Below are 27429 nucleotides of genomic sequence, written 5' to 3' on the forward strand. Positions count from 1 at the left end.
CCTCACTGGGAAGGTGGCCCTTGGGCATTAAAGACTTTCTGTTTGCAGAAGAAGTCCCCTGGAAGCTTCAGGCTGTAACTTCTGAAGCTTCTTACTTGTGAACCTGGACACAGTTGTGAGAGGTCTTTCTTCTGCACCGTGGATCGTCTTTAATGCAGGAACTTGGGGCTCCTGAAGCCGAGCGCTGGCTCACGCTTGATGCGCCGCAGAGGGAGCTGCCGGTCCCTGCGTTCCGAGTGCAGGCTCACCGCCAGCCTGGGTGCCCCCCTCAGGCCCACTCCCAGCCACTGTCCCCCACCTTCCAGCCGAGGAGTCCGCGGATGGGCAGGGGCAGCCGGGGCCTCGCCCACGGATAGGCTGTCTCCCCTCCATGTCCAGTTCTCCAGCTCTGCGCCACCGCCAGGCTCCGTCTGCCCGGGCCCGCCCACCTCTGCCTCCGCTGTCTCTCCATCCAGCCGGGTTCTCTGCAGGCGCAGCAGGCCCGTTGGTCTCTGGGACCCGTGTGCTCCGCGTGCACCCGACCGGGGGCTCCTTGGTGCCTGTGACCGTCAGCACGCTTCGCGGACCGGGGCGGCCGTGTCCTCTGCAATATAAAGCGTCATCCTGTTGAACAAGGGTGTTCTCCTTCACCAAAGCTAGTAAATCTTTGTAACTTTAAAACCTCGTTTCATCTTAGAGCTGTACCCTCTTCTTACTTGGGACGAAACAATTATACATTTTTTGTTGTTTTTGGTCTTTTTAATTGGAGTACAATTGCTTTACAGTGCTGTGTTGGTTTCTGCCGTCCACCAGCGTTAAGTGGGTCATGATTATATGTATGCATCTCCTCCCGCGCCTCCTCCCCGCCCCCCGTCCCACCCCGATCGGTCGTCACAGCGCGGCAGACCCGGCCCCCTGTGTTCTGCCCCGGCTGCCACTCGCTGGCCGTTTACACGCGGCCGTGGACAGATGTCCCCGCTGCTCAGTCCCTCCCACCATCTCCTTCCCGCCTGCGTCCGCCAGACCTCTCTATGTCTGCGTCTCCATTTGTTCGCTATAAACAGGTTCATCAGTCCTATGTCTAGATTCCATATAGATGCGTTAATATACAGTATTTATCTTTCTCTGACTTAATTCACTCAGTATAAGGGGCTCTAGGTTCATCTACCTCACTACAGCTGACTCAGATGTGTTCCTTTCATGGCCAAGTACTGTTCCATTGTACACATGTTCCCTGCCTTCTTGGCCCGCTCATCTATCGATGGACATCCAGGTTCCTTCCGTGTCCTAGCTGTTGGAAATGGTGCTGCAGTGAACGCCAGGATGCGTGTGCCTGTCTGGATCGTGGTGTACGCAGTTATGTGCCCAGCAGTGGGACTGCTGGGTCGCGTGACAGGTTTATTCTGAGCTTGTTAAAGAGTCTCCATACTGTTCTCCATGGTGGCAGCACCGAGTTTGCATCCCTACCTACGGCACGGTGGGATTCCCATTTCTCCACACCTCGTCCAGCACTTAATGTTCGTAGTTTCTCTTTCATCTTTCTTTATTTGGCTGCTCTGGGTCACAGTTGTGGCAGGAGGGACGTTTGTGGCCTCAGGTGGGTGCTTCCCTCACGGTGCAGGAACTCCCCAGTTATGGCGACGGGCTCAGCCGCCGGCACTAGGGCCGTGTTGCTCCGAGGTGTGTGGGAGGGACCTCAGTCCCCACCAGGGATGGAACCTGCATTTTGAGGCAGGTTCTTAACCGCTGGACTGCCAGGGAAGTCTCTCTTGTTTTTCAACAGTGGCCATTCCGGTTGATGTGAGATGATGCCCCCCTGTAGTTTTGATTGTGACAAGCAGTGCTGAGCATCTTTTTCATGAGTTTACTGGCATCTTTTTCATGAGTTCACTGGCATCTTTTTCATGAGTTTACTGGCCATCACAGCTATACTGTAAGGGTGCTAAGTTCTTTTGATTTTTATGCATGTTATTTATCCTTAAACCCACATAAAAATGTTGAGTGACTGCTTCATTTGTCATCTTTGCCATTCGTTAAGAGGAGTGGTTTTATGGGCGTTTGTCTCTCTCTGTCCTCCCCGCACATGATCAGGGTGGAGCTTGACGCTCATGATAAATGCCTGTACGTTCGTGCGACTTCAGTGGAGGTGGTCGACACTGGGAATGACTGATCGGGGGCTTGAGGTTCCCTGGTCTTAGCCAGTTACCGAGGTCTGAAGACTCTCTTATAGTATCTAAGCAGCTTTACATGAAAAAGAAAGTAAGCTAAGAAAAACACCGTCTGAATGATTTATCATAATTCTGAGAAAAAGCAGATGTGGGTCCTTAAGGAAGTATTCTTCCTTGAAAACCGAAAATAGGTTTTTTCCCAGAATTAGTAACAGAGGGATTATTGACTCAGCTTGCAGGTTTCTGGCAAAGAATGCTCCGAATTGCTGGTCCTCTTGGGCGCTCGGGAGCCTTTTTGTTTTCTCACAAAGTGGAGGTGTCGCACTGCTGGGGAAACTTCCCGGAGGTTCCGTCCCACTCTTAACTGGTACTCTAGGGGTTGAATGTCAGATCTCCTTTGCTTTTTCATATGGAAGCAGAATGTGACGTCACCTTGCTCTGCATGGAAGGCGCTTTTTAGGAAGTGGGCCCTGGTGTCGGTGTGACCTGCAGGACTGTCTTTGAACCGTCAGCAGAGTCCCCGTGACGGAGCACCTGTTTTGTGCGTGTACTTTTTTGACCAGAGTTAGACGCCTGCGTTGCAGCCCTCAATGAGGGCTGGCGGAACAGAATCGAATCAAGTGTGGCTCCTTGGGAGCCCGTCAAAAGAAGAGAAGCCTCAGTTTACAGTCGTCTTTGCTTCTTTAGAACGTGGAGTCCAGGCAGCGCACATTCAGGTACATGCACTGTAGTTGGAGGCCTCATCTCAAATGGTGTTTCAAGAAGTTTGTGTAGTAAACAGAAGTTTGGTAATTGTCACTCTTCAGAGTCGTCTGTAGTTTGAGCGCTGTGAAGCTGCCCTTGAGTGCTGAATGGGGGCCCAGGCTGTGTCCCTGAAGGGCGTGAGATTCACCCCTGAGCACAGGCCTGGCCCTGTGGGGCCGGGGGATGGAACGCAGTGCCTGTGGGAGCTGGGCCTCCCTTTCAGGGTCCGTCGGTACCACCCGGCCCGGGGACTCGGGCTGCGCCCTCCTCCAGTTCTGACCTCCTGCAGCTGTGGAGCAAGGAGCCCCCCCCCTCGCCTGCACGAGCAGCCCGTCTCTCCAGTTCCGCACCTGCTGTTGACACAGGCTGGGCTGCTGCCCGGTGTCCCAGTGCGTGGCATCCTCCAAACCCGCTGCCCCGGTTTTATTTATTTATTTTTTCCTTACTATCTTTCTAGTGATCGCTAGGATCTGTTGTGTCAGATGCAGATTCTTCTTATTCTCCATAGGATCCTGAGCCAGGTGGTTCTTAAAGGAGGTGACGTGGTTATTATTATTACTTCTACCGTTTGACCTTCACAGCAAACCCTGAAACTGTAAGCCCCGTGTTTCACGAGGGATCCCCTCTGCTTCTGGGGGTTGGTCCCTTTCTGAGGTTAGACCGTCTCCCTGCAAGGACAGATGCTGTTTGTTGCACCTGCTAAGGAAGATGGCCTCATGTTGGAGGGGTGCTCCAGATCCAGTGAGCTTTTAAAGGCTTGCTTGTGCCTTATCATAACAGCGTCTGTGCGCTTTTAAGAAAGGTGATACACATACGGGTGAAACATGTGCTTCTATTTAAACTGTCACTCTGCGGATTTCATTGACTTGTTACAGTCATTTAGGCTGTTGCTTTGGTTGAACTTTTCCACTAAACAGGCTTTTCTTTTTATCTTTGACATACCAAAAGGAGATAGTTTTAAAAGGAACTTTCCAGATCCATTTTGTAACTAAATTGCTTTCAAATAAAGAATGGGCCAATATTAATTTATTAACCTCAATGTTGATTGCTCACATGTGAAATTTCCACTGAGAAAGGACTTAGTATGACTAGTGACGTTCCGGTTGCATCTTTTTTAGACCAGTTTTGGCACAAGGCCAATCTGACTGTTGGCATCCAGTATCTGTTACCTCAGGTACTCCTTGCTGCAGCCTGAGAGGTAGGAACGGTTGTTCATCCTGGTTTAGCAGGCGAGGAGCCCGAGACCGCTGGGCTCATCCCGTTGACAGCTGATCTGTGTGCGGCCTGGGGCTTCGGGGTGAGCGAACCAGACAGAGGGGCCTGTCCTCAGGGGCTGCTTGTTCCAGCGGGAGACGGAGTGGACCAGATGGCGAGTGACTGTCAGCCCGTTCGCCGGGCAGCCGTGAGCGCTCGAGTGACCGTCAGGCCATTCGCCGGGCAGCCGTGAGCACTCGAGTGACTGTCAGCCCGTTCGCCGGGCAGCCGTGAGCGCTCGAGTGACCGTCGGGCTGTTCACCGGGCAGCCGTGAGCACTCGAGAAGGAGAAAGCAGGGTAGGGCGGGAAGGGTGGGCACCAGTGGCCGCAGGCAATGATTAAGGCAGCCAGGGACAGCCTCGCTGAGCTGACCCCTGAGTAGAGGCTCGGAGGAGACAGGAGCGGGCTCTGCGCATGTCTGGGGCAGGAGGGTCTCGGGCATCGAGACCCAGAGGTGCTCAGGCCGTGGGGCGTGGAGCAGGAGGAAGAGGGGTCGGGCCTTCTGGGCTTTTCCTGTGATAAGAAAGGTCCCCATGGGGTTGGGGCAGAGGGCGCCGTGACCCTATTTTGAGAAGAGACTGATGGGGACACATGTAGATGTGAGGGCCAGTCGGAAGGTTTGCCATGATCCAGGTGAGAGATGCTGGCAGCTGGACCGGAGCCCTTGCCGAGGGAGTGGCAGGAAGCGGTGGGGGTGTGGGCCTGTTTTGAAGGCAGCACCAGGGCGCCTGCTGACAGTGGGCTGGGTGGTGTTTATTCCTCCCACTGGAGGCCGGGGTTCCAGCTTGTCCAGTGCACCCCCTCTGGACCCCTTGTGAATTGCTCTCTGCACCGTGTCGGAGGCCACAGCGTGTCCTGTCCACAACTGCATGAGGGAGAAGGAGGTGCATGAACGTGGAGTGCAAATCAGTTTAGTTCCAGCACGTGCCCACAAACAGTGCTGTCCAACAACTATAACAAGAACCAGGAACCGTGTATGTACTTTAGATTAGCCACATAAGGAAGGTAAAGAAACATAGAAGTAATTTTATAGTAACACTTTAATAACTTGAACTATCCAAAATGTTACAATTTCAGGAGGTTCGTAACTTCCAGCTGTATAATTTCACTGTGAAATCAGGATTAAAAGACAAAATACATGTATCTTTCGTAGCGAGTCTCTGAAGTCCAGTCTCTGAACTAACACACCTCAGTTCAGACTGGCCACGACCCTCTGCTCAGCGGCCACGGATGCCTGGGGGGCGCCTGCGTCGGGCAGGACGGCCCCAGGCTGCTCCGAGTGTGTGCTGCCAGGACAGTGTGTGAGGGTTTTCACTGTTTAGAGATTAAAGGAGAATCTGAACTTACTCAGTGTCCTCTAATTTACCCAGGCATGTAGCATATCCCATGCTGCTAGCTTAATTATGGCTTTAAAAAAAACAAAATTCTGGAGAGCACCAGAAACGTTGGGTCATGGAAGGTCAATTCAGATGGTTCTGGCCTCAGCGCCTGCTGTCAGCTGCGTGAAAAACAGGCAATGAACAGAAACAACTTCTCCCTCGTGCCTCGTTTGCACCCTTATCTTCCCCAGACACACCCGTAGAGGAGGAGAACGGAGGTGAAAAAACACGCTTTAGAGTCCGTGAGTCGCCCTCGATGGCTGGGTGGTTGAGCTTCCATTCTCCTATCTGTAAAGTGGGCATAATCCTGCTCACTTCACACTGTCACGAAGATGAAATGAGCTCACACACATACCCATCTGTGGGTATCTCTCCATATATACGCACATCTGTCTTGACTGAAATGGGGATTCTATGAAGCATTTACCTTTCCTGTGTACAATTTATTCAGGTATTTACCACTATATTTTTATTTTTAAAATTCTCACTAAATCATTCCATCCACAGTGTTGAGTCCCAACTTGACTCTAGATAACCCTGAACACAGCATATTAAGCCATGTTACCTGTTTGTAATGTTTACAGGCCTTTTTCGTCTTGGAATGACATTTAGTATTTATTTAGTCTTAGGTTTATTTAATATTTTCTGCCCTCAGCAAGAGGGCTTCGCTCCCTGCCGCGCACCTCTGCTTGTCTTTGTAACATTTAGTGAGATGTTTAGTTGAGTAGCTTCTGGCTCACACGCCTAGATGAGTGGATGAGACACAGTGGCCGGTGTCGGCGTATGGCTCCAGGAGTCGATTTCACAACCCCTTACATCCTGAGGTCTGAAATTTAGCATGGCTTTTCACATTCCAGTTTAGAAGATCCACGGTATTCTGCACTGATGTGGAATTCCTTTCTTTTTCTTTTCTTTTCTTTGTTTAAACTTACAGAGAAACCAGCCTTTTCCAGGCAGCAAAAAAAAAAAAAAAAAAAGCTGGTGGTGCTAATTTACTTCTACGTGCACTTCCTACACCTGGAGTTTTCCTTACAGTTCATCCGTTTCCTGAAACCTGGTCTTGGATCCCCCACTGCCCTGTTAAATTTAATGTGTCATAAACTTGCCCAAACCTCACCCCTCCTAAGCTGTCCGTGCTCTCTGCCTTTTGGACGCATCTCACTGTGTGTCATCCCCACGCAGGAGAGCCTGGCCACCCCTCCGGTCGCCCTCCGCGCTTGCACTCGCTCCTTCCCCTCTGCGAGTCTGGAGGCAGAGCCCTGAGCCTGTCCCGCTCTTCCCAGAGCCTTGATTGCTCCCAGTGTCTCCAGAGAAAATTCCAGATGTCTTAAAACTCGCCGCAGTCTGGCTTAACCTGCTCCCCTCGCTGCCATGACTGTCCCGCAGCCCTTCTCTCCCCCTGATGGTGGAGGTGATCTCTGGCCCACTTCAGTGACGGTGCTGCGAGCTCGGGCAGGCACCGCCTGGAGCACCCTTCTGGCCTGTCCCCATTCCCTGGCACGGCTCTCTGCTGGGCAGCCCTCCTGAAGTAGGACCATGGCGAGGGACAGACTATGCCATGAGGGCAGCGGGTTCGTTCCCAGAGCTCACGGGAGGACGGGTGTGGTGGGGACGGGGTCTGGCCCCAGAGGCCCGCCAGCTCTGTGTCCGGGGCTGATGGCTCTCTGATGACCCGCTGCCTGCACGGCCCTCCCCTCCCTCGCTTCTTCTCCGACCTCTAAATTAGAAGGTAGCCTCCACTCCAGCCTCAGAGAAGGCTAAGAGGAGCCATCTGCCTCTGCTTGCTGGGCTCATTAACTTAAAGAAATGCATCCTGTTTACATTGCTGGCAGCGTTTCTTTTATTTGGATGCTGGCCAAAGGCAAACAACTCTGCCCAGTGGGTTTAAAAAAACAACACAAAAATAGAGCTTTGCAAGTACTTACGCTGCTTCCTAGTTGGGCGAACATGCAAAACCTTCACATTTTCTTCATGTAGATTTATCCTATAGAGAAAACTCATTGGATCTACTAGCGTTTAATGTCTTTCTGAGCTTTAGTATTTATTGTGGGAAGATTTTAGTAAGGAATGACTAATCTAAAAAGATTTGGTTTGATTAGGGGCTAAACTAACAAAATCTATTTTGAAACAAGATAACAGGATTTGCGATTTTTGGTCTTCTTCCAGTAAAACCAAACCCCTCCCCCCCCAAATCTACATCTCCAGCAGACAGGGGAGCTGTTCTTTGACTAGAAGCTGAAATTGCTGGATTTATAAGTTGTTTTAAAAATATGTTCTTTGAACAGTTTAAAGTGTCATATAGTATTGAGATGAAATCATCAATCTGCTTTTAGGACTTTAACTGTTTATATTTGGGTGAGTGAATAAAATGCATGGTTATTGAACAAATTAATACTTCAGTAACACTGTTACTGAAAGAACTTCTTAAGTAGCCAGTAATGAGACTCAAGTAAATTGTCTTCTGCCTTGTTTTTTGCTTGTGAGTGTATATAGGTTCTAGAATTGTCCTAGCCTTTGTGTTTTAGGAAACTGGCCTTTTACTGGAGAAGGTTAGGGCAAGATATTTTATATTCAGTTATGCCTGCTCTATTAGTATCTTTTAAGACTTAGCAACTCTGTGTCATGACAGGGAGATACACACACACACACATATATAAAATTATCGTTTCTGCAAAATAGAGTGTATATAACATTTCCAAAGGCCCTAAGCTCTTACTAAAAAGGAAGGAAAACTGGACTCAGATTTTAGGCAGATGTCCCACAGTAGAAAACTTCCCTAGAGCTTGGTTTTGCAGATTCAGAGCAAAGTTAGTAGAGTGGTTTTTGACTGGAATAATTCAAAATAAGAACAAAAGAAAGCTGTCTTTTTTTTGTTTTCCCCCTTGATGTCTTTCCCCTCCAAATGAAGTGAATAAGATACAGAAAATGAACTATAGCTCACTGGTAGCATTCTAAGTTTGTCGGCAGTTTTGCCAATTTCCCTGGATTTCTAAAAAGAGAAATAAGGGGCCTTTTCTTCGAGTTTGGGTGAAGTTAATTTGGACTGGTTCCAGCTTGCCTGGGTGGCAGCGTGCAGTGGGAACACAGGCCGCTTTTGGATACACCAGGTTTTTTTTAAAGCCAAACCTACATTCACCCCAATAATTAGGGCAGGCCTGGTCTTCGCAGCGTTGAAAGCAGTCTTGGTAAAGGAGCCCTGAGGCTTCTGAGGCCTGTCTGGTTCCCTGCCTTCGCCTCCGACATCAGCTCCCGAGGGAGCAGAGGCTCAGTTGAACCCGCGAGTGGGGCCGTGCTCCTCGGGGAGTCGGAGCCCCGAGCAGACACCTCGTGGTCAGAGCGCATGTGCCGCGTGGGAGTCGTGTGGGCAGGGCCATCAGGGGTGGTGGGCGGCGTGGCCACCTGGCTCGGGGCGGGTGGGGGCTGCGGTCCTGACCCAGCCCGTTGCCGGCCTGGGAGAGGCGTTCTCTGACTGACCCCCGAGCAGCCTGACCCTTTGCCTGGAACCTCACCAGTGACATCCCTGCTCCCCGCTCAGGTGCTTGCTGTAGCTGTGAAGCATCTGTGTCTCTGCAGGCGGTGGGGAGTTTGGGTGATGTCTCAGAGAGTGCAGGAACAGGGCGGGAAGAAAGGCCAGTGGGGGCCTGAGTCCTGTCCCCCCTCCGGATGAGTGGGCTCAGATGAGCTGAGGGCACTAGTTGGAAGAACCGGGGCTTCAGAAGCTCATCCCAGGTTAGTGTTTTCCAACCTCACCTCTTCCTTTGGCCTCTAGTAACCTTCCCTTCTGACACTGTGTAATTGGAACATATATCGCTCTAATTGCTAGTTAACTTTTGTTCGTTACTTTTTCTTTTGAAATACAGATTCGCAGGAAATTGCAAAGACTGCACAGAGAGGTATCTCCTTTGAGTTTCCCCAGGGGTTACGTTTTGTTTAACTGTAGGGCAGCATCAAAACCAGGAGACTGAGGTTCGTCCAGTGTGTGTGTGTGACTCTGACACACAGGATCACCTGTGTCCTCAGGGCAGAGACCTGCCCCCAAACCGCAGGGAACTCCCTGCAGCTGCACGCGGCAGTCCCAGCCACCCCCTTCCTCTACCAGCCCTTGCCCCCGGAGCCCTAGTTTGTCTTCCATCCCTGTGGTTTTATCATTTCAAGAGTGTTACATGAACGGAAGCACATGGTACACTCTTTTGAGATCTGTCTAAGTTGCACGCATTAGTGGCACGTTCTCTTCATCTTTAAATCGTACTCCGTACTCCGTGGCACGGAGGTGGAGCCGTTGAACAATTTATTAAAGTATCAACACACCCAGGTTGTTTCTGGTTTGTGAGTAAAGCTGCTGTGAGCATTCCTGACAGGGTTCTGTGTGGACGTAACTTTTCGTTTCTCTGGAATAAACGTCCAGGAGTGAGATTGTACGGTATGCTACATTGTATGTTAAGTGAGCCTTAATTTTTCTTTTGTATTTTTTTTCAGAAACTGAAAAACTTTCCTAGAGTGGCTGTCTCATTTTACATCCCCACCAACAGTGTATTAGAGATCGCATATCTCTGCCTCCTCATCACCATTTAGCGTTGTCGCTGATTTTTTTGTTTTCGCTGTTTTCATAGATGTGTAGTGACGTCTTATCAGAGCCGTGGTCTGCTGCTCCCTGGTGGCCGGTGAACTTGGACATCTTGTCTCTTCTTATTTGCTGTCTGTGTGCTCGCTGGTGAAACAGCTCTCCATGTCTTTGCCCACTTCCTAACTAGACTGTTTTGTTTCTTTAAACTGTTGAGTTTTGAGCATTTTCAGTTCAGTTCAGTTCAGTTGCTCAGTCGTGTCCGACTCTTTGTGACCCCATGAACCGCAACACGCCAGACCTCCCTGTCCATCACCAACTCCCGGAGTTTACTCAGACTCATGTCCATCGAGTCGGTGATGCCATCCAGCCATCTCATCCCCTGTCATCCCCTTCTCCTCCTGCCCCCAATCCCGCCCAGCATCACTGTCTTTTCCAATGAGTCAACTCTTCGCAAGAGGTGGCCAAAGTACTGGAGTTTCAGCTTCTGCATCAGTCCTTCCAACAAACACCCAGGACTGATCTCCTTTAGGACGGACTGGTTGGATCTCCTTGCAGTCAAGGGACTCTCAAGAGTCTTCTCCAACACCACAGTTCAAAAGCATCAATCTTTCGGCACTCGGCTTTCTTCACAGTCCAACTCTCACATCCATACATGACCACTGGAAAAACCATAACCTTGACTAGATGGGCCTTTGTTGGCAAAGTAATGTTTCTGCTTTTTAATTTGCTATCTAGGTTGGTCATAACTTCCCTTCCAAGGAGTAAGCGTCTTTTAATTTCATGGCTGCAATCACCATCTGCAGTGATTTTGGAGCCCAAAAAATAAAGTCTGACACTGTTTCCACTGTTTCCCCATCTACTTCCTATGAGCATTCTTTGTATATTCTAAATATGAGTCGTTTGTCAGATATGTGGTTGGCAAATATTTTCTACTAGTTCCAGGCTTGTCTTTCTATTCTGTTAGTCTTTTGGAGAGCAAAAGCTTTGACTTCCATGAAGTCCAGTTTATCAGTGTATGCTGTGTGTGAGTCAGTCGTGTCCGACTCTTTGTGACCCCATGGACTGCAGCCCCCCAGGCTCCTCTGTCCAGGGGGATTCTCCAGGCAGGAATACTGGAGTGGGTTGCCATGCCCTCCTCTAAGAGATCTTCCCAACCCAGGGGTCGAACCGAGGTCTCCTTACACTGCAGGCGGATTCCTTACCATCCGCGCCACCGGGGAAGCCATTTTTCTTTTATGAGCCGTGCGTTTTGTGTCATGTCTAAGGACTGTTCGCCAGGTTGTGGGCCCTGAAGATTTTCTACTATGCTGTACTTTTATGTTTTGAGTCAGTTCTGTTTAAGGTGTGAAGTTTAGATCAAGGTTTTGTTTTGATTTTGTTTTTCTTTGCCTGTGGATGTCCAGTTGCTTCAATATCATTTATTAAAAAGGCTATTCTTCCTCTACTTAATTGCTTTTGGAGCTTCCAAAAAGAAAGCAGTTGACCATAGTACTTATGTCTGGGTTTTCTGTTATGTCCCGTTGATCTCTGTGCCTAGTCCATCACCAGTACCACACAGTCTTGCTTATGGTAGCTATGTAATAGTAAGTCTGGAAATTACATTTCTCCCAGTTAATTTTTCTGTTTGAAAATTGTTTTAGTTAATCTAGTGCTTTCCATATACATTTTATAATAGTTCTATCTATATCCGTAAAAGATCTTGCTGGGATTTTATAGAAATTGTTCAACCTGTATATCGGTTTAGAGAGCATGTCATTATTATGTTGACACTTCCAACCCATAAACATGGTATGCCCCACCATTTGTTAGATCTTTGATTTCTTTCATCAACATTTTATAGTTTGCAGCATACAAGCCCTATGCATGTTTTGTTAGATTTATACCTAAGTGTTTAGTTTTTGTGCTTGTGATTGTTAATAGTAAGTATTGCATTTTAAATTTCAGCTTCTGGGACAGTCCAGGAGCTAAGACTCCCTGCTTCCACTGCAGGGGGTGCAGGTCTGACCCCTGGTCACGGAACTGAGGTCCTGCATGCCGCATGGCACGTCTAAAGATTTTACAATTTTAAATCTCAGTTTCCACATGTACGTTTCTAGTATATAGAAAGACATTTTACTTTTGTCAGTTTTCATATCCAGCAACCTTGCTGAATTCACTTGAATTCTAGGAGGTTTTCTTTGATAGATTCCTTGGGATTTTGTACATAGACCATTGTCTCATCTGCAAATAGGCTTAGTTTTATTTTTTTCTCTCTAATCCACGCACCTTACATTTCTTTCCCTCACCTCACCGTGGAGCCATGTTGAACAGCAGTGATGAAAGGGGATGGTCTGGTCTTGTTCCCGTTCTTGCCTGAAGCACTCAGTCTTCTACTGTTGATTTTTGGTGTTCGCTGCAGAGGTTTTTGTCAGTGTTCCTTATCAAGTTAAAGAATTCTCTATTCCTAGTTTTCTGACAGTTTGTATTACTGGTAACTGCTCAGTCATGTCCAACTCTTTGCAACCCCATGGACTGTAGCCCGCCAGATTCCTCTGTCCACGGGATTCTCCAGGAAATAATACAGGAGTGGATTGCCATTCCCTTCTTCAGGGGATCTCTCCACCCCTACCCCCGGCCCAAGGATCAAACCTGGGTCTCCTGCATTGCAGGCAGATCCTCTACCATCTGAACCACCAGGGAAGCCCTAGTTTTCTTATTAATGGGTGCTAATTGTTTAAATCCACATGTCTGTGTCTCCCGGGCCAGCTTCTGAGTTTCAGGAGCTCAGACACTGCTTCGTCAGCATTTTGTTTTCCTGCAGTGTGTGTCTCAGTGGTCTGCCCCCAGGAAGCATTAAACGCGTTTGTGCATCAGAGAGACTGGGCGTGGGCCCCGAGGCAGGAGCTCACAGGGGCATTTCTAAGCCGGCAGTGCCGGGCACCGGTTCTCCAGGGGAGGCTGCAGCTGCGATCTGGGTCACCATCCCCCTTCACCCTTCACCTCACCTGTGGTTACCTTTCGCCTCTGTGGCTCACAGCAGGTGCTCCAGCAGAGATCTGCAGAAGGCAGAACTCGTCTCCTTTGCCCCAGGTTTTTAGGATAACTGCCAACTGAAAGCCACTGAGCTCTGCACAGTCAATGGGGGAATTGTACGTTGTGTGACCTGTGCTCCAATAAAGCTGTTCTTTTCTCAGAGAAGTGCGTGCCAGCTGGGCAGGGATGTCCTGCTGTCCTCGGTGCTGTGTCCCGGGTCCCCCAGACCACCCTGAGCCAGCCAAGGCCTTTCCCAGTGGCGGGGTGGGGGTGGCCGTGCTGCCGCCCCTGGGCTCACCACTGCTGCTGCTGCAGGGAGCGTTCCGCGGGCCCCCCAGCAGAGCCCAGAAGCTTCCGTCGATTCCGCGCTGCTCACGCGCCAGCACGGAGTCGCGGGTGATGGACCGGGCCTGCTTGCTGCCCGGGAGGCATTCTCACTGCAGCAGTACTTCCAGTTTGGCCGCCTTCCCTCATCCTGTTTCAGTTCAGGCCCTTTCTGCACCTCCTGGACTCTGTCAGTGAGGTGAGGAAAAAGCGGGAAATCCCGACTTTATTTTTAACCAGGAGGAAATCGGCACAACAGTGCGACCGGCTCCCCATCCTCCCAGGCACGTCTGAAGCGTGGCCCGCTCCCACCCGCTCCCCATTCAGTCTCCCGGCCCTGACCCCTGTGTGTTCACTGCTCCGGGCCGGGCAGGGCGTCCTCTGGATGGAGGAGCTGCCGGGGCCCAGTGGTGACAGGGCCGCAGGGCTGCAGCTGGAGTTGTCCTCAAACCGGGCTCTTCCGGCGCTGCGGCGCGTGCTGTCTTCACACATCACCTGGCGTGTGTGTGGCCGCTGCTCCCCCGACCTGTCGTCTCCCTCCTGGGGCCTTTTCAAATGAGTGACCTGCGATGTGGTCTGTGCAAGCCTCCAGCTTGAGAGTCGCGTCGCGGGAGTGCAGGGACAAACGCTGGCTGCAGACTTGATGGCTGCTAAGCCTCCTGTACTATGACCGTCTGTGCCCGCGCCGTGTTCTCCGCCTCAGCTCAGCCTTCGCAGCACCGTGAACCCTCTGTGTTATTTCCTTTCATTCCCAGGGCTCCAGGGTTCTGGTCGATGCACGAGACAAGCTCGGTGTTCCTCGGCAGTACTCTGAAATCTTATTTCTTTTCTTTCCCAGGGCGCGAGGGTTCTGGTCGATGCACGAGACAAGCTTGGTATCCCCTGGCAGTACTCTGAGAATGAGAAGCACGGCATGTTCCTCATGGCTTTCGAGAACAAGGCAGGGCTGCCCGTGGACCCCGCCACCTTCCAGCTCTACGTGCCTGCCCTGAGCGCGCTCTGGGGGGACTCCGGCATCAGGGAGGCGTTCAGCCGCAGGAGCGAGTTCCAGCTGGTGAGTGAGCCTCTCCTGGGCCGCACAGGCTCAGACCTCGTGGGATTCCCCTTTACAAACTCTGAAAGCACAAACGAGCCGTAAATTGCTCTAAATCCTGATATTGAAGATCAGAAATACCCAATGCTAATTAAGCCATGTAAATGGTTCGAGAAGGAACTATATTAATTCATTCAGGCTAGATAAATGTTTCTGTTCAAGGAATAGGAAGGCTTTTTAAAATACTAAGTGTTGGCGTAATTCAAGGAGCTCAAATTTTCTAAGTATCGTTCTCCGTAGGAAATCGGCGCCTCCTTAGGAGAACGTCCCAGCTGTGACGTGTGGGTCCTGCCCGGCAGACCGTGAATGGCCCAGATCGGTGCCTGGGCAGCACACGTGAGCCCTTCGAGCTGCTCCCCTAGGCTCTCCCCTTTCCTCTTAAAGCTGAAAGTTTCAGAAAGCCTGGTCATCTTCATCACTTAGCTTCATCTAGGACATGAGTCTGTAAACGGAAAGTTTGGGGTGTTTGGCCTGTCTGCATTCCCGTTTTTTTCCTAAGTATCCTTCAGCATTAATTGCCTACAGAGATGGGTCTGAGATTTCTCCTCTAACTGGAACACCAGCTAATGTGAACTCCCCCTCCCTGGGGTGTCTGGAAGTCTCACTGCCCTCCACACCCCTCTGCCCCCTGAGAACCGGGATGCCGAGTTTCACATCACCAGTCCCTTGCCTGTCTCTATGGTGTTGCCATAATATGTACTTGTTTTTTAAAAACAGAGTCTCGAGTTTTCCCCATTTTCACACTTCACGTAAGCGGTTTCTTGCTATGTGTATTTTTCTGACTCCTGCAGTGTTGTGACGTGTATTTAGGCGGCGTGCGTGGCTGTGGTCCTTGCTCGTTCGCGGCCGTCTTCTCTTCCACCGCGTGGGTGTACCAGATGCACCCGTTCCCTCGTGGGTGTACTTTGGGGTATTTTGCTGTTAGAAACGAATGCCCCTCGACCTCTCCCGTGCGCCCTCAGGTGCCCATGTCCAGGGGTCTCCAGGACGTGCACCGAGGAGGGGAACTGGCCAGTGGTAGGGTGTCTGCGCCTACAGACAGACAGACAGTGTGTCCAGTCGTCGTCCGGAGCAGCCGCGCCGGCTGTGCCTGTGCCGGCAGCAGAAGCCCCCCCGCTCTGCCTTAGGTGCTGTCCAGCTGCAGAGGCGCGGCAGCACCCCCTCGAGCCGGGGGAGATGAGGCACGCCGGGCCCCTGTAGCGCCTCGGGCTCAGCCACACCTCCCTGAGCTCCCCACTCTGGGTGTCTCCCTCCCAGGAAGTGCCCTGTACGTCTCGTGCTGGTTTTTCTAGTGAGCTCTGTGCACCTTCCTCCTGAGTTTGAGGCGTTCTGCGCAGCGCGCCGGATAATCCTTTCAGTTCCGCGTCCGTGTGCTTTTCATCTGGTCCCCCCACCCTCTCATCTTCCACAGTCGTCTCGGCACGCTGGGAATTGATGGGGGCACACTGCTCTGAACTAAACTGGAGACCTCACTCAGATTCAACTGTTTTCCTCAAAGGTCCTCCTCACGAGCCAGGGTCGGGCCCCGGAGCCCACCTCTACTTGGCCCTCGCATCTCCTGGGTCTGCATCAGGGGCAGCCCGTCGGTCTCCCCTGGGTCTCCGTGGCCTCGACACTGTGAGAGAGCACTGGTCAGTCACTTTGTAGAGCATCCGTCTGTGGGTCTGCCTGGTGCTTTCTCATGATTAGGATGAGCAAGAAAACCTCTTCCTTTTTGGCAAGAAAGCCACTGAAGTCCCGCTGTGTCCTCTGAGCCTCCTGTCAGAGGTATGAGCTAGCGATGTGTCCAGTTCCTGGTGGCGGGGGCCTTGATTGCTCGGTTAGCGGGCTGTTTGCCACGTGTCTCCACTGTGAGGTCACTGCTGTCCTCTGTTATTAATAAATATTGGGGGGAGGTGCTTTGCAACTTTGCAAATATCCTGTTTCTCTTCAGGCTTTCACCCACGGATTTTAATATCCATCAGTGGATCTGAGGGATGGCATTTGTATAACTTTCATTTTCACATTCATTCTCAAGTTTAAAAATTAAAGTGAGACAGCCAGATGAACTAGGAGATACAGTTGCCGTAGAAAAGAGTTGTTAATATTCTAAAGGGCTGACTATCAGAAACAGCTGGAGAATGCAAACTCTAAGTGTGGGGTTTAGCTTTAGGGTTTAGGTCCCCCCCACCATGCGAGTGTGCTCAGTCGTGTCCAACTCTTTGCGACCCTGTGGACTGTACCCTGCCAGGCACCTCTGTCCATGGAATTCTCCAGGCAAGAATACTGGAGTGGGTTGCCACTTCCTTCTCCAGGGGATCTTCCCGACCCAGAGGTCAAACCTGTGTCTCTTGCGTCTCCTGCATTGGCAGGTAGGTTCTTGACCACTGTGCCCCCTGGGAAGCCCTGAGGCTCCCCCCACATAAACCCACAAACTGAAGTAGTCTGGGAAAGAACAGTCTCTTCAGAGCATGGGTGGAAATCGCCATTAGCAATTGAGAATTTACCCCAGAAGGAAATATAATCTGCAGAGCTGGGTGTCTACAAGCAGCGTCTAACAAGTGCGCCATCCAGGGTGTGAGTGTGGGGGGGCTTGTCAGACTCCTGTCTGTCCTCCTCGCCGGGCACTCTGGTGGGCGCTCTTTCACTGAGCCTCTCCTGTGAGCCGGGCACTCTGCTGAGGTCAAATTTGGCTTCCTCAAAAAGCTGGTAAGACAGATACCCACGCAAGTAATCGCCATAAAATATGCTGAGACGTGTGACTGAGGAGCATCCAGCTACACTGCATAAAGGGGGAAGGTAAGCGATTCCACCCAGCAGGACGGGGCGTGGAGGTGTTTAGGGGCAGACTGTCTCAGGATGAGGGGGGATGAACTGGGCCCTGTTAGGTGGGGGGGGTCTCTGCAAGAGTGTGGGCCTGCGCGGGCGGGCGGAGGGGGACCAGGGAGGCGCCGCTGCCGCAGCAGAGGCCGCCCCACTTGGGGGCTCCGTGTGCAGGCCACCGGTCCCGCCTCCAGCTGCCGTACCGGTAAAGGAACTCAGCTGGCTCAGAATGGACTTTGGGGGGTGGAGGGTGAGTGGGCGCTCTGCGTGTGGCTGGCACTGCTTCTCGGGTCTGCCCCCGCCTCGGCGCTGGGTCAGTTCTGGCCCGGCTGCCCCCGCACAAGGCCGCAGCGAGGCACCCGCGGCCGGGTGACGTCCAGCCCGTGTGCTCTGCTGGGGGGCGGGGGACGGCGAGCCACCCGCAGGTGGCACAGGGGGGCGGGGGTGAGGGTGGCCTGGCCACTCGCTGTGGCCACACCAGCAGCTCCGCTCCCTGTCACCGAGGAGCCACTGAGGCGTGGCAAGCAGGCGTGTCTGCAGAAGTCAGCAGTGCCGTGCGTCGGATGGGCCGCAGGGGAGCAGACGGGAGGCCCAGGCTGTGGGGGCGCCTGTAGAAGAAGTCGCTAGGAGACGGCGAAGGTGAACCGGGGCAGGCGGGTTCTGATTCATGGCCCCCGTGTCAGCACTTAGCACCACTGGGTTTTTACATAACCCTTTGCTCATTGTCCAGTTAGTCGCCCTCTTCCTCATCATCTGCCCTCTAACGTGTGTGTGAGCCGGGAAGATCAGCAGGCGAAACTGCCCCAATGAACGGAACCGGGTTTTGCTTTTATCAGCTGTGCTCCTGAGATCACAGCCCGCGAGCTGCGTGTAGCGACTTGCTGTTTGATGGGTTCGGTGCTTCTTTTCTTAGAGGACTGGGCAGCTTCGGGGCAGTTTGGTACCTCTGCTGAGTCCTCACCGAAATCCTCTTAACAGACTCTGACCCCGACGTTTCCTCGTTCAGATGTCTGGGGGGCTTTACACGGCCGAGGGTCCAGCACACGGAGACCATGGGCTCTTCTCTCTGATGCCTTTTGCTTCACACTGTTGAAGGTTTTAAAAAAAAAAAGTTCACTGTATTATGAATCATTTTTTTTCCTTCTTCCATTTCCTGTTTCACAGTGGCAGGGCATGGTGCTTCCTTGAAAATGTCTTCATCTCTTCAGCTTTGGAAAATGGAGATTCATTTCAGAGGAGGGAAGTCTGTTTCTTGATCTCTGAAAGTCAAGTGATTCTGCTAATTACAGACTTTTTTTTTCCTGTCATGTTTAGAGTTGAGTCTTTGTAACCTTGACAGTGAGTGCTGGATTGCTAGAAAAGGCCCACACTGGGGCTGAATCGTAGAATGAGAGGAGAGTAGGGTGTGCGTCTCCGTTGTATGTGTGGATGCTGCTGCCTTAGAAGCAGACGGGTATGAGGTTTTAAGAGGAAAATTACTCTGTGGCTGAGTGAGTAACATGCTGAGTATAAGAAGAATCGAATCACCCGTCTCACTTCTGACATAAAGTCCACATGTGTTGTGCTCAGGTTTTGTGACATCTGGGGCTTCGATTACCCCAGGGTCACCGCATCCGCTCACAGCGTCCCTGTGGTCCTTGCCCACCCCTCACCCTATGGATATACTCTGTAAGGGCCAGAGAAACACGATTTGGAGTTCTCAGGCTTGGAGCACTTCTTCGGGGAGGCTCTGGGATTAAAGCAGTGCCCAGAATTCTCCTTTGCATCCCTGAAACAGACATCAGCTTGTGCTGTGTGGTGGTTACATCTTTTTAGAAAAACCAGTCACTTTGCAGAAGGGCTTGACCCCACAGTTGCTGCTGCCTTGGAAAGACGCCTGTGCGTTTGCTCAGTCCAGTCACTCAGTCATGTGCAGCTCTGCAACCCCGTGGGCCGCAGCCCGCCAGGCCTCCCTGTCCATCACCAACTCCCGGAGCCTGCTCAAACTCCTGTCCATCGAGTCAGTGACGCCATCCAACCATCTCATCCTCTGTCATCCCCTTCTCCTCCCGCCTTCAACCTTTCCCAGCATCAGGGTCTTTTCAAATGAATCGATTCTTCGCATCAGGTGGCCCAAGTATTGGAGTTTCAGCTTCAGCATCAGTCCTTCCAATGAACACCCAGGACTGATTTCCTTTAGGATGGACTGGCTGGATCTCCTTGCAGTTCAAGGGACCCAAGAGTCTTCTCCAGCACCACAGTTCAAAAGCATCAATTCTTCAGTGCTCAGCTTTCTTTATGGTCCAACTCTCACATCTGTACATGACTACTGGAAAATCCACAGCTTTGACTAGATGGACCTTTGTTGGCAGAGTAATGTCTACTTTTTAATATGCTCTCTAGGTTGGTCATAGCTTTTCTTCCAAGGATCCAAGCGTTTTTTAATTTCATGGCTGCAGTCACCACCTGCAGTGATTTTGAAGACCAAGAAAATAAAGTCTTACTGTTTCCATTGTTTCCCCATCTATTTCCAATGAGGTGATAGGACTGGTTGCCATGATCTTAGTTTTGTGAATGTTGAGTTGTAAGCCAGCTTTTTCACTCTCTTGTTTCACTTTCAAGAGGTTCCTCAGTTCCTCTTTGCTTTCTGCCATAAGGGTGGTGTCATCTGCATATCTGAGGTTATCGATATTTTTCCCAGCAATCTTGATTCTAGCTTGTGCTTCATCCAGCCTAGCATTTTGCATGATGTCCTCTGTATATAGGTTAAATAAGCAGGGTAACAGTATACAGCCTTGATGTATTCCTTTCCCGATTTGGAACCAGTCTGTTGTTCCATGTCCGGTTCTAACTGTTGCTTCCTGACCTGCATATAGATTCTCAGGAGGCAGGTCAGGTGGTCTAGTATTCCCATCTCTTTAAGAATTTTCCAGTTTGCTGTGATCCACACATTCAAAGGCTTTGGTGTAGTCAGTGAAGCAGAAGTAGATGTTTTTCTGGAACTCTCTTTTTCTTTGATCCAGCTGATCACTACACATGGACGTCACCAGATGGTCAACACCGAAATCAGATTGATTATATTCTTTGCAGTCAAAGATAAAAAAGCTCTATACAGTCAGCAAAAATAAGACCGGGAGCTGACTGTGGCTCAAATCATGAACTTCTTATTGCCAAATTCAGACTTAAACTGAAGAAAGTGGGGAAAACCACTAGACCATTCAGGTATGACCTGAATCAAATCCCTTAGAATTATGCAGTGGAAGTGGCAGATAGATTCAAAGGATTAATACAGGCACACTGATAGAGTGCCTGAAGAACTGTGGACAGAGGTTCATGACATTGTACAGGAGGCAGTGATCAAGATCATCCTCAAGAAGAAGAAATACAGAAAGGTAAATGGTTGTCTTTGTGAGGAGGCCTTATAAATAGCTGAGAAAAGAAGAGAATCTGAAGACAGAGGAGAAAAGGAAACATATACCCATCTGAATGCAGAGTTCCCAAGAATAACAAGAGGAGATAAGAAAGCCTTCCTCAGTGATAAATGTGAAGAAATAGAGGAAAACAATAGAATGGGAAAGACTAGAGATCTCTTCAAGAAAATTAGATCAAGGGAACATTGTGTGCAAAGATGGGCACAATAAAGGACAGAAATGGTAGGGACCTAACAGAAGCAGAAGATATTAAGAAGAGGTGGCAAAAATACACAGAAGAATTATACAAAAAAGATCTTAGTGACCCAGATAACCATGATGGTGTGATCACTCACCTAGAGCCAGACATCCTGGAGTCTGAAGTCAAGTGGGCCTTAGGAAGCATCACTAAAAACAAAGCTAGTGGAGGTGATGGAATTCCAGCTGAGCTATTTGAAATCCTAAAAGATGATGCTGTTAAAGTGCCACACTCAATATGCTTTTGCTGGTGCGATTTAAATTGGGTTTCAGAATTCTTTCCCTGAGCTTTCTTAGGAAGCAGGCTTTTGAGGCACTGGAGGATGAGAGTAAATGGAAGATGAGGTGATTTGATTTGTAGCCATGATAACTTTCTGTAACTTTGAGGCCCCAGGAAGCAAAGTGACGTATACTGAATGGGCAGTTTGGAGCGTTTCTTGCGCCCAGTACCTTATCCTTCTAGGAAAGAAATCCACTCTATCATGGTTTGGCGGTTACTTTCAACCACTTGAGGAACAGTGTCATGGTAGCTGGTTGATTGGGAATAAGTCCTGGGAACTGGTGGTCCAGTGGTTAAGACTTAGCCTTCCAATGTTGGGTGGGGGTGTGGGTTCGATCCTGGTCTGGGAGCTGAGATCCCAGATGCCTCCGGCCAAAAAAACCAAAACAAATCAGAACAGAAACAATGTTGTAATCAATTCAATAAAGACAAAAGAGAAAGGAAGAAGTCCCGAAGTCACAGCTTGTTTGAGTGGCAAGCGATGGGCGCAGGCTGTCAGGGCTGTTTCCCGGCTCCTCTGAAGGGGTGGAGTCCAGGGGTCTCTCTGCCAGACTCAGCCGTCCCCCGGGGCCCCCTCTGCCTCTTCCTCTTTTCTCCGCTGTCAAGATACCCTGCCTGCTCCATGTTTTTCTTAATGCTGTAATCTAAGGGTTACATCAGAGGAAGACGAGAGAACGCCCAGAAAGTGCCGTGGGGGGCCGTGCCTCTTCCCTGGAGTCGCCCGTGTCACTGTCCGGAACATCTCAGAGAATCTTTCCCACTTCGGAACGGTGGTGGGCCCTGCTGTCCGTGGCAGGCGCGAGACTCCTGGGTGTCTGCACTGTTCCCTGCGGCCGGAGCAGCAGGAACACCCCCTTTGTCTGTCACCTAATGGAAGGGCTGGCCGCGTGGGTGTCTGTCCAGACCCTTGCCCTGACCTCCCGTGTGATTCAGGGAGGTGTTCTCAGACGTGGCCGCCAGGCAGGAGTGGGCGGAGGGGGCAGAAGGGGAGCCCAGCCACTCCTCGCAGGAGACATGATGCAGGCTCCGTCCGTCCCGTCTCCCCCTCAGAGGCCTCCCCTTGGGGAGGCGGCCGAGCGTGGCTCTCGGCTGACGGAGCCCCTTGGGGACCTTCTCCCTGTGAGATGCTGGCGGCGGGGGCTGGTGCGCAGCGTGGACCCCAGGGAAGGCCGAGGCGGGTGCTGTTCTCGCGGCATTACATGCGGGTCCTGCCTTGCAACTGTGCCTCCAGTCTTGTGCATCTATTTTAGTTTCATGGAATTCATTCATTCAGCACATTTTTGTGGAGCAGCCACCACGTGTCAGGCCCTCATAAATCCTGGGAAAGCACAGCGAACAAACAGGAAGATCGCAGAGCGTGTGGAACTGACTTTCTGACAAGGGGAGACAGACAGTAAATATGTCTGTGATAGGTGAGTGTGCATGTGTGCGCACACATGCACGAGCTTACATGTTGCATGTATGAGGAAAAAATGAAGCAGGGAACTGGGTGGAGAATGTGGAGGGGCCTCGAGGGAGAAGCAGGGGTCACGGGGCGTTTCCATGGGGGCTCTCGGTCCTCCCCACCTTTCATTTTCCCTTCCGTCGTGCTGGCCGAGCTGAGCGTGCGGCCACAGCCAGGCTGCAAGTCCTGCTCATCCTGGTTGGATGTCGCCATGGAAACAAGGTCTGAGACTGGCCATCTGAATGACCAGGCAGTCCGCCCGGGCCTCTCTCCTTCCAGCAAGCCGTCAGCGTCGAGAACCCAGATGGTCAGCACCAACCACAGAGGATGCAACATACACTGCGTGGCCAGGGGCCCACAGCCAGATTGTTTAAGCCTCTGTACCTCGGCTCATGGTCCAAGCTGATGGAGCACCCCAAGGGGCATTTGAGACCCCTCTGAAGAAGACAGGAAAGCATGCCCTGGGGTGAGGGGAGCGTGTTCTAGCCCAGGAGAGGAGCAAGTGCAAAGGCCCTGGGGTGGGAGCCGCCGTGTGTCCCAGGGTGCACAGATGGGGCGGGGGGCGGGTCTGCAGGGCAGAGGGCCTTACGGAGGCCTTGCAGGGGGCCGCTGGAAGGACTTGGGGCAGAGAAGTGGGACGGCTTGATTCCATTTTAGTTGGGTCCCGGTGTGGATGATACGACAGGGAGGCCCGACTGAGGACTTTGTGGTGATCTTGGTGACGGGGGTGACGAGGGGTGAGCACCTCAGACCTGGAGAGGATTGTGCAGGTCACCTAGTCTCACTGTCCACCCTCTCCATCAGGCCTGACGGCAATGGTGAGCCTCACAAGCCTGGCGCTGTGTTTTCTCCTTCGCATTCAGGACTCTGGTGGAGAGCGCGTCTCTCCATGTGAGTGGCTCCCAGGACCAGCCCTCCGAGCACAAAGCGTGTGCAGCCCCACCCGTCAGGACACGTCAGGTACCTTCTCGAGTCCGAGCTCTCCGCCAGGACACGGGTGTTGGACCAAGTGACCCAGTCTTTCTGCGAAGACCAATTACCCTTCACTTCCTTGGGCCTTCCCTTGAGGAACGCCAAGCCTGATGGAGCTGAGCAGGGCAGAGTTTCAGCACCTCGGGGGCCCCACGCCCTCCCTCGGTGGGTCCGCCCCATCCCGTGCCTCGGGGGGACCGGCTGAGTTCTCGGGCTCCAGGGACTGGTTGGTTAGTGTCTGACTGGTGAAAAGCAAAGTCAGCACACTGGCCCGGTTTCCCATCCGGCCAGCCGCGCCTTCTCCAATGCTGAGAAGATGTTCTTCCACACCCTCGTGTATATGTTCTATTCTTCAATTTTGACCAGCCTGATAAGTGAGAATTCCCATGATTACTAGTTCTTTTCATGTGCTTAGTCACTTAGTCGTGTCCAACGTAGTCGTGACCCCATGGACTGTAGCCCACCAGGCTCCTCCATCCATGGGATTTCCCAGGCAAGCATGCTGGAGTGGGCTGCCATTCCCTTCTCCAGGGGACCTTCCCTACCCAGCGATCACACCCAGGTCTCCTGCACCGCAGGCGGCTTCTCTGCCATCTGAGCCCCAGGGAAGCCAAGTGTCTATTAGCCGTGTGTGTTCATTCACTGGTGAGTTGCTGCCCATCCTTTTGCTTCTTTTTTCCTGTTGGACACAGCTATCTCTTGATTTGTACCAGTCTCCCACTAGATGCTCATTTTTTTTAACACTTTTTTTGGTTTGTTTTGAAGTAATTACAGATTCACAGGACATGACAAACCCAGTACGAAGAGGTCCCCGCATCCTTCACCCAGATTCCCCTAACGGGCCAGTTGCATCTTACATGACTGTGGTCTGATATCTGTACAGCGAGTTTGTGTGGTTCAGTCATGCTGTGTGTCACACAAAGGGCTGGCGTAACCACCAACCACAGTCAAGATGCATCTCCCCGTCCCCACGGAGATGAGCTTCCTGCCGCCCCCAGAGTCACCCTCCTTCCCCACCGTCCCTCAACCCTGGCAACCACCTATTTGTCCTCTGTCTCTAAAATGTTATTATTTGGGGAGTATCGTACAAATGGAATTGTACAGAATGTGACCTTTTGAGGCTGACACTTGTCACTCATCCTAATGCTGCTGAGCTACACCCAGGTTGCTCCCGGGTCAGTAGACATCTTTTCATTTCTGAGTCGCACTCCATGGTGTGGAGGTGCCATAGCTTTTTAGTCTAATTATACTCAGATATACAGATATACGGGCTTCCCCGGTGGCACTAGTGGTAGAACCTGCCTGTTAATGCAGGAGACAAGAGATGTGGGTTCCATCCTGGGTCAGGAAGATCCCCTAGAGGAGGGCATGGCCACCCACTCCAGTCTTCTTGCCTGAAGAATCCCATGGACAGAGGGGCCTGGTGGGCGACAGTCCACGGGGTCGCACAGAGTTGGACACGGCTGAGTGACGTAGCACTCATATATATGCATAGACATGAAGAGATGAGTCGATGCATCGTTTTTTATCTTACACTGTCAGAAATGTCAGAAGTTAGTGAATAATTTCTTGAGAAGGTGGAATTATCAGATTACTTTCTTAGTTTGGGTTTGATACTGTGCATGTGTGTGTGGCTTCCCTGATAGCTCAGCTGTTAAAGAATCCGCCTGCCATGCAGGAGACCCTGGTTCAATTCCTGGGTTGGAAAGATCCACTGGAGAAGGAATAGGCTACCCACTCCAGTATTCTGGCTGGAGAGTCCCATAGACTGTATAGTCCATGCAGTCGCAAAGGGTGGGACACAACTGAGCGGCTTCCACTTTCACGTGCCTGTGAGTTTTTCCACCTTTCACGCTGAATTAGCTTTGCCAGCACAATCTATATGGGGAAATCTCAGCCTTCCTAAAAGTTACTGTTAAAGTCAGTGGGACTGGAGAAATCCTCTCACCAAATCCTGTTAGATACTGTAACAGTTCGGGGCCTGGGGTTGAAGCTGATGAGTGGCCCCGCCGAGGTCAGGACGCGTCGGTGGTGTGTCCAGGCCCTGGCCCCAGCTCCAGGGAGGGTGGCGCTCTTGCCCCCCCTCTGGTGGTGCAGGCCTGAGGGCACAGAGGTGGGAAGCAGGGGTATTTGCTATTTTTGGATCCCGTGCTGGTGAGAAACTTCGTGTTCCTGCTTGTGACGCTGGCCTTTCCCCTCCATCTCATTCATCACAATGAGTATTATATACTTACAGACCTCAGAAAACCTCTTTTAATATAGGTCTTTGTGAAAGATGTTGCTATAAGCCTTATTTCTGGAGGGTCTGTAAGCCAGTGACGTAACAGCCCAGGATGGAAATGCGATCCACAGTAGATTTAAAAATGCAAGATGCTGCATGATAACAAGGCCAGAAACCCCAAAGGAAAAGAATAATTGTTTTGACTAAGTAAACATTTTTAACTTTCGTATGGGAAAAAAGTCAGCATAAAGTAAGGCAAAAGGCAAATGACAAATTAGAAGAAAAACAATCCTCAGCATAAAACAAAGGTGTTTTTTATATGTTGAGCGCATCAAACAGCATCAGCCTGTGTGAGCAAGCCCTTGTTTGTCGACAGAAGACCAAGCGAAGGAAGACATAGGATTACCAGCCTTGCTACTAACCACAGAAATGCAAAGAGAAGCAGGGACGGGGTAACTTGTCAGATCGGCGGTGATTAATAATGTCCTGGTTGATTGTGGTCTCAGGAAATAGGTCCTGTCAACTCACACACACAGGGGACGGGAGTATAAAATGATTCAGCTTCTTGTTGTGTGTGTTGAAACGTAAAGTACTGAATCCTCCAGCAGTAGGTCAGCTCCCAGGGAATTTACCCTAAAGCAGTGATTGCAAGATTTCCGGCTTCTAGTTACAGTAGACTAGTTATCTAGAGACTTCTGCTGAAAATAATTTAAAATCCTAGATAAAATGTTAAAAATAACTTTATGAAAGCATCTTAAGCACTGACAAGACCGTGAAGAATGACCAGGCCAAACCCTAAGACAGTTGAACCTTGAGAGATAAGCCGCCCCGAGCAGCGGTTTCTCCCCGAGAGAGCTGGGGATCTAAATGGCCAGCCCATGCTGTGACGTTTGGCAGACTTCTCAGGGTCTCACCCCGAGGTAGAGACGTAAGACTGCCAACGCTGAGGAGTCTGTAGGAGCCTCTTCCATCATAAGCTGGGACCCCAGAGGGGAGGCCAAAGTAAACCCACAGAAGGAGGGGAGAGGAGAGAGCTGGGCTGGGCTGCCGAGCCAGAGCAGGGAAGGGGAGAAACGATCCCCGTGTCCACCCGGAACCCCGGTGCTCTGAATGCAGGTTCAAGGGCCTCCAGACAGGTCGTGTGCCCAAGGAGCACGTGGAAACTCTCTCTGGAAAAAGACAGCCTAATCCTAAGCCTTGGAGATTTCCCACAAATGACGTTTTTAAGGACAGCAGGCATCATAGAGCCAGCCAGAGTCGCAAGGAAACAGCCCGCAATTCCTGGAACCAGAAGAGAAGACAGACAGCAGAAACAGACCCACCATCTTCAGGCCTTAAACTCGCCACACACAGATTGCGAAGCAGCTGTGCTTCATACCCCTGTAAAGCTGTGTGTATAAAGTGTGTGTATAAACAGCTATTCTTTCTACATATATAACTTTATATGTGTATAAAATCCAGGAAAAACTGGAAACTTACTAAAAAAGAGCAAACTAGAACTTGTAGCATTGAAAAATACAGAAACCAAAAGTAAAAACTTGGCGG

At 51.1% G+C, this 27429-nt stretch overlaps 1 protein-coding gene across 1 annotated transcript in view; it reads left to right on the forward strand.

Annotated features, from left to right (window-relative positions):
• Positions 1-27429, forward strand: part of GNA12 (G protein subunit alpha 12) — a 73116-nt gene that overhangs the window by 23853 nt on the left and 21834 nt on the right. Inside the window, exon 2 of the mRNA XM_070460511.1 lies at positions 14264-14479. Within this exon, the coding sequence (XP_070316612.1) occupies positions 14264-14479 (216 nt within the window). The remainder of the gene's footprint in view (positions 1-14263; positions 14480-27429) is intronic.

Source organism: Odocoileus virginianus, chromosome 33 (assembly GCF_023699985.2).
Source record: "Odocoileus virginianus isolate 20LAN1187 ecotype Illinois chromosome 33, Ovbor_1.2, whole genome shotgun sequence".
Classification (NCBI taxonomy): Eukaryota; Metazoa; Chordata; class Mammalia; order Artiodactyla; family Cervidae; genus Odocoileus; species Odocoileus virginianus.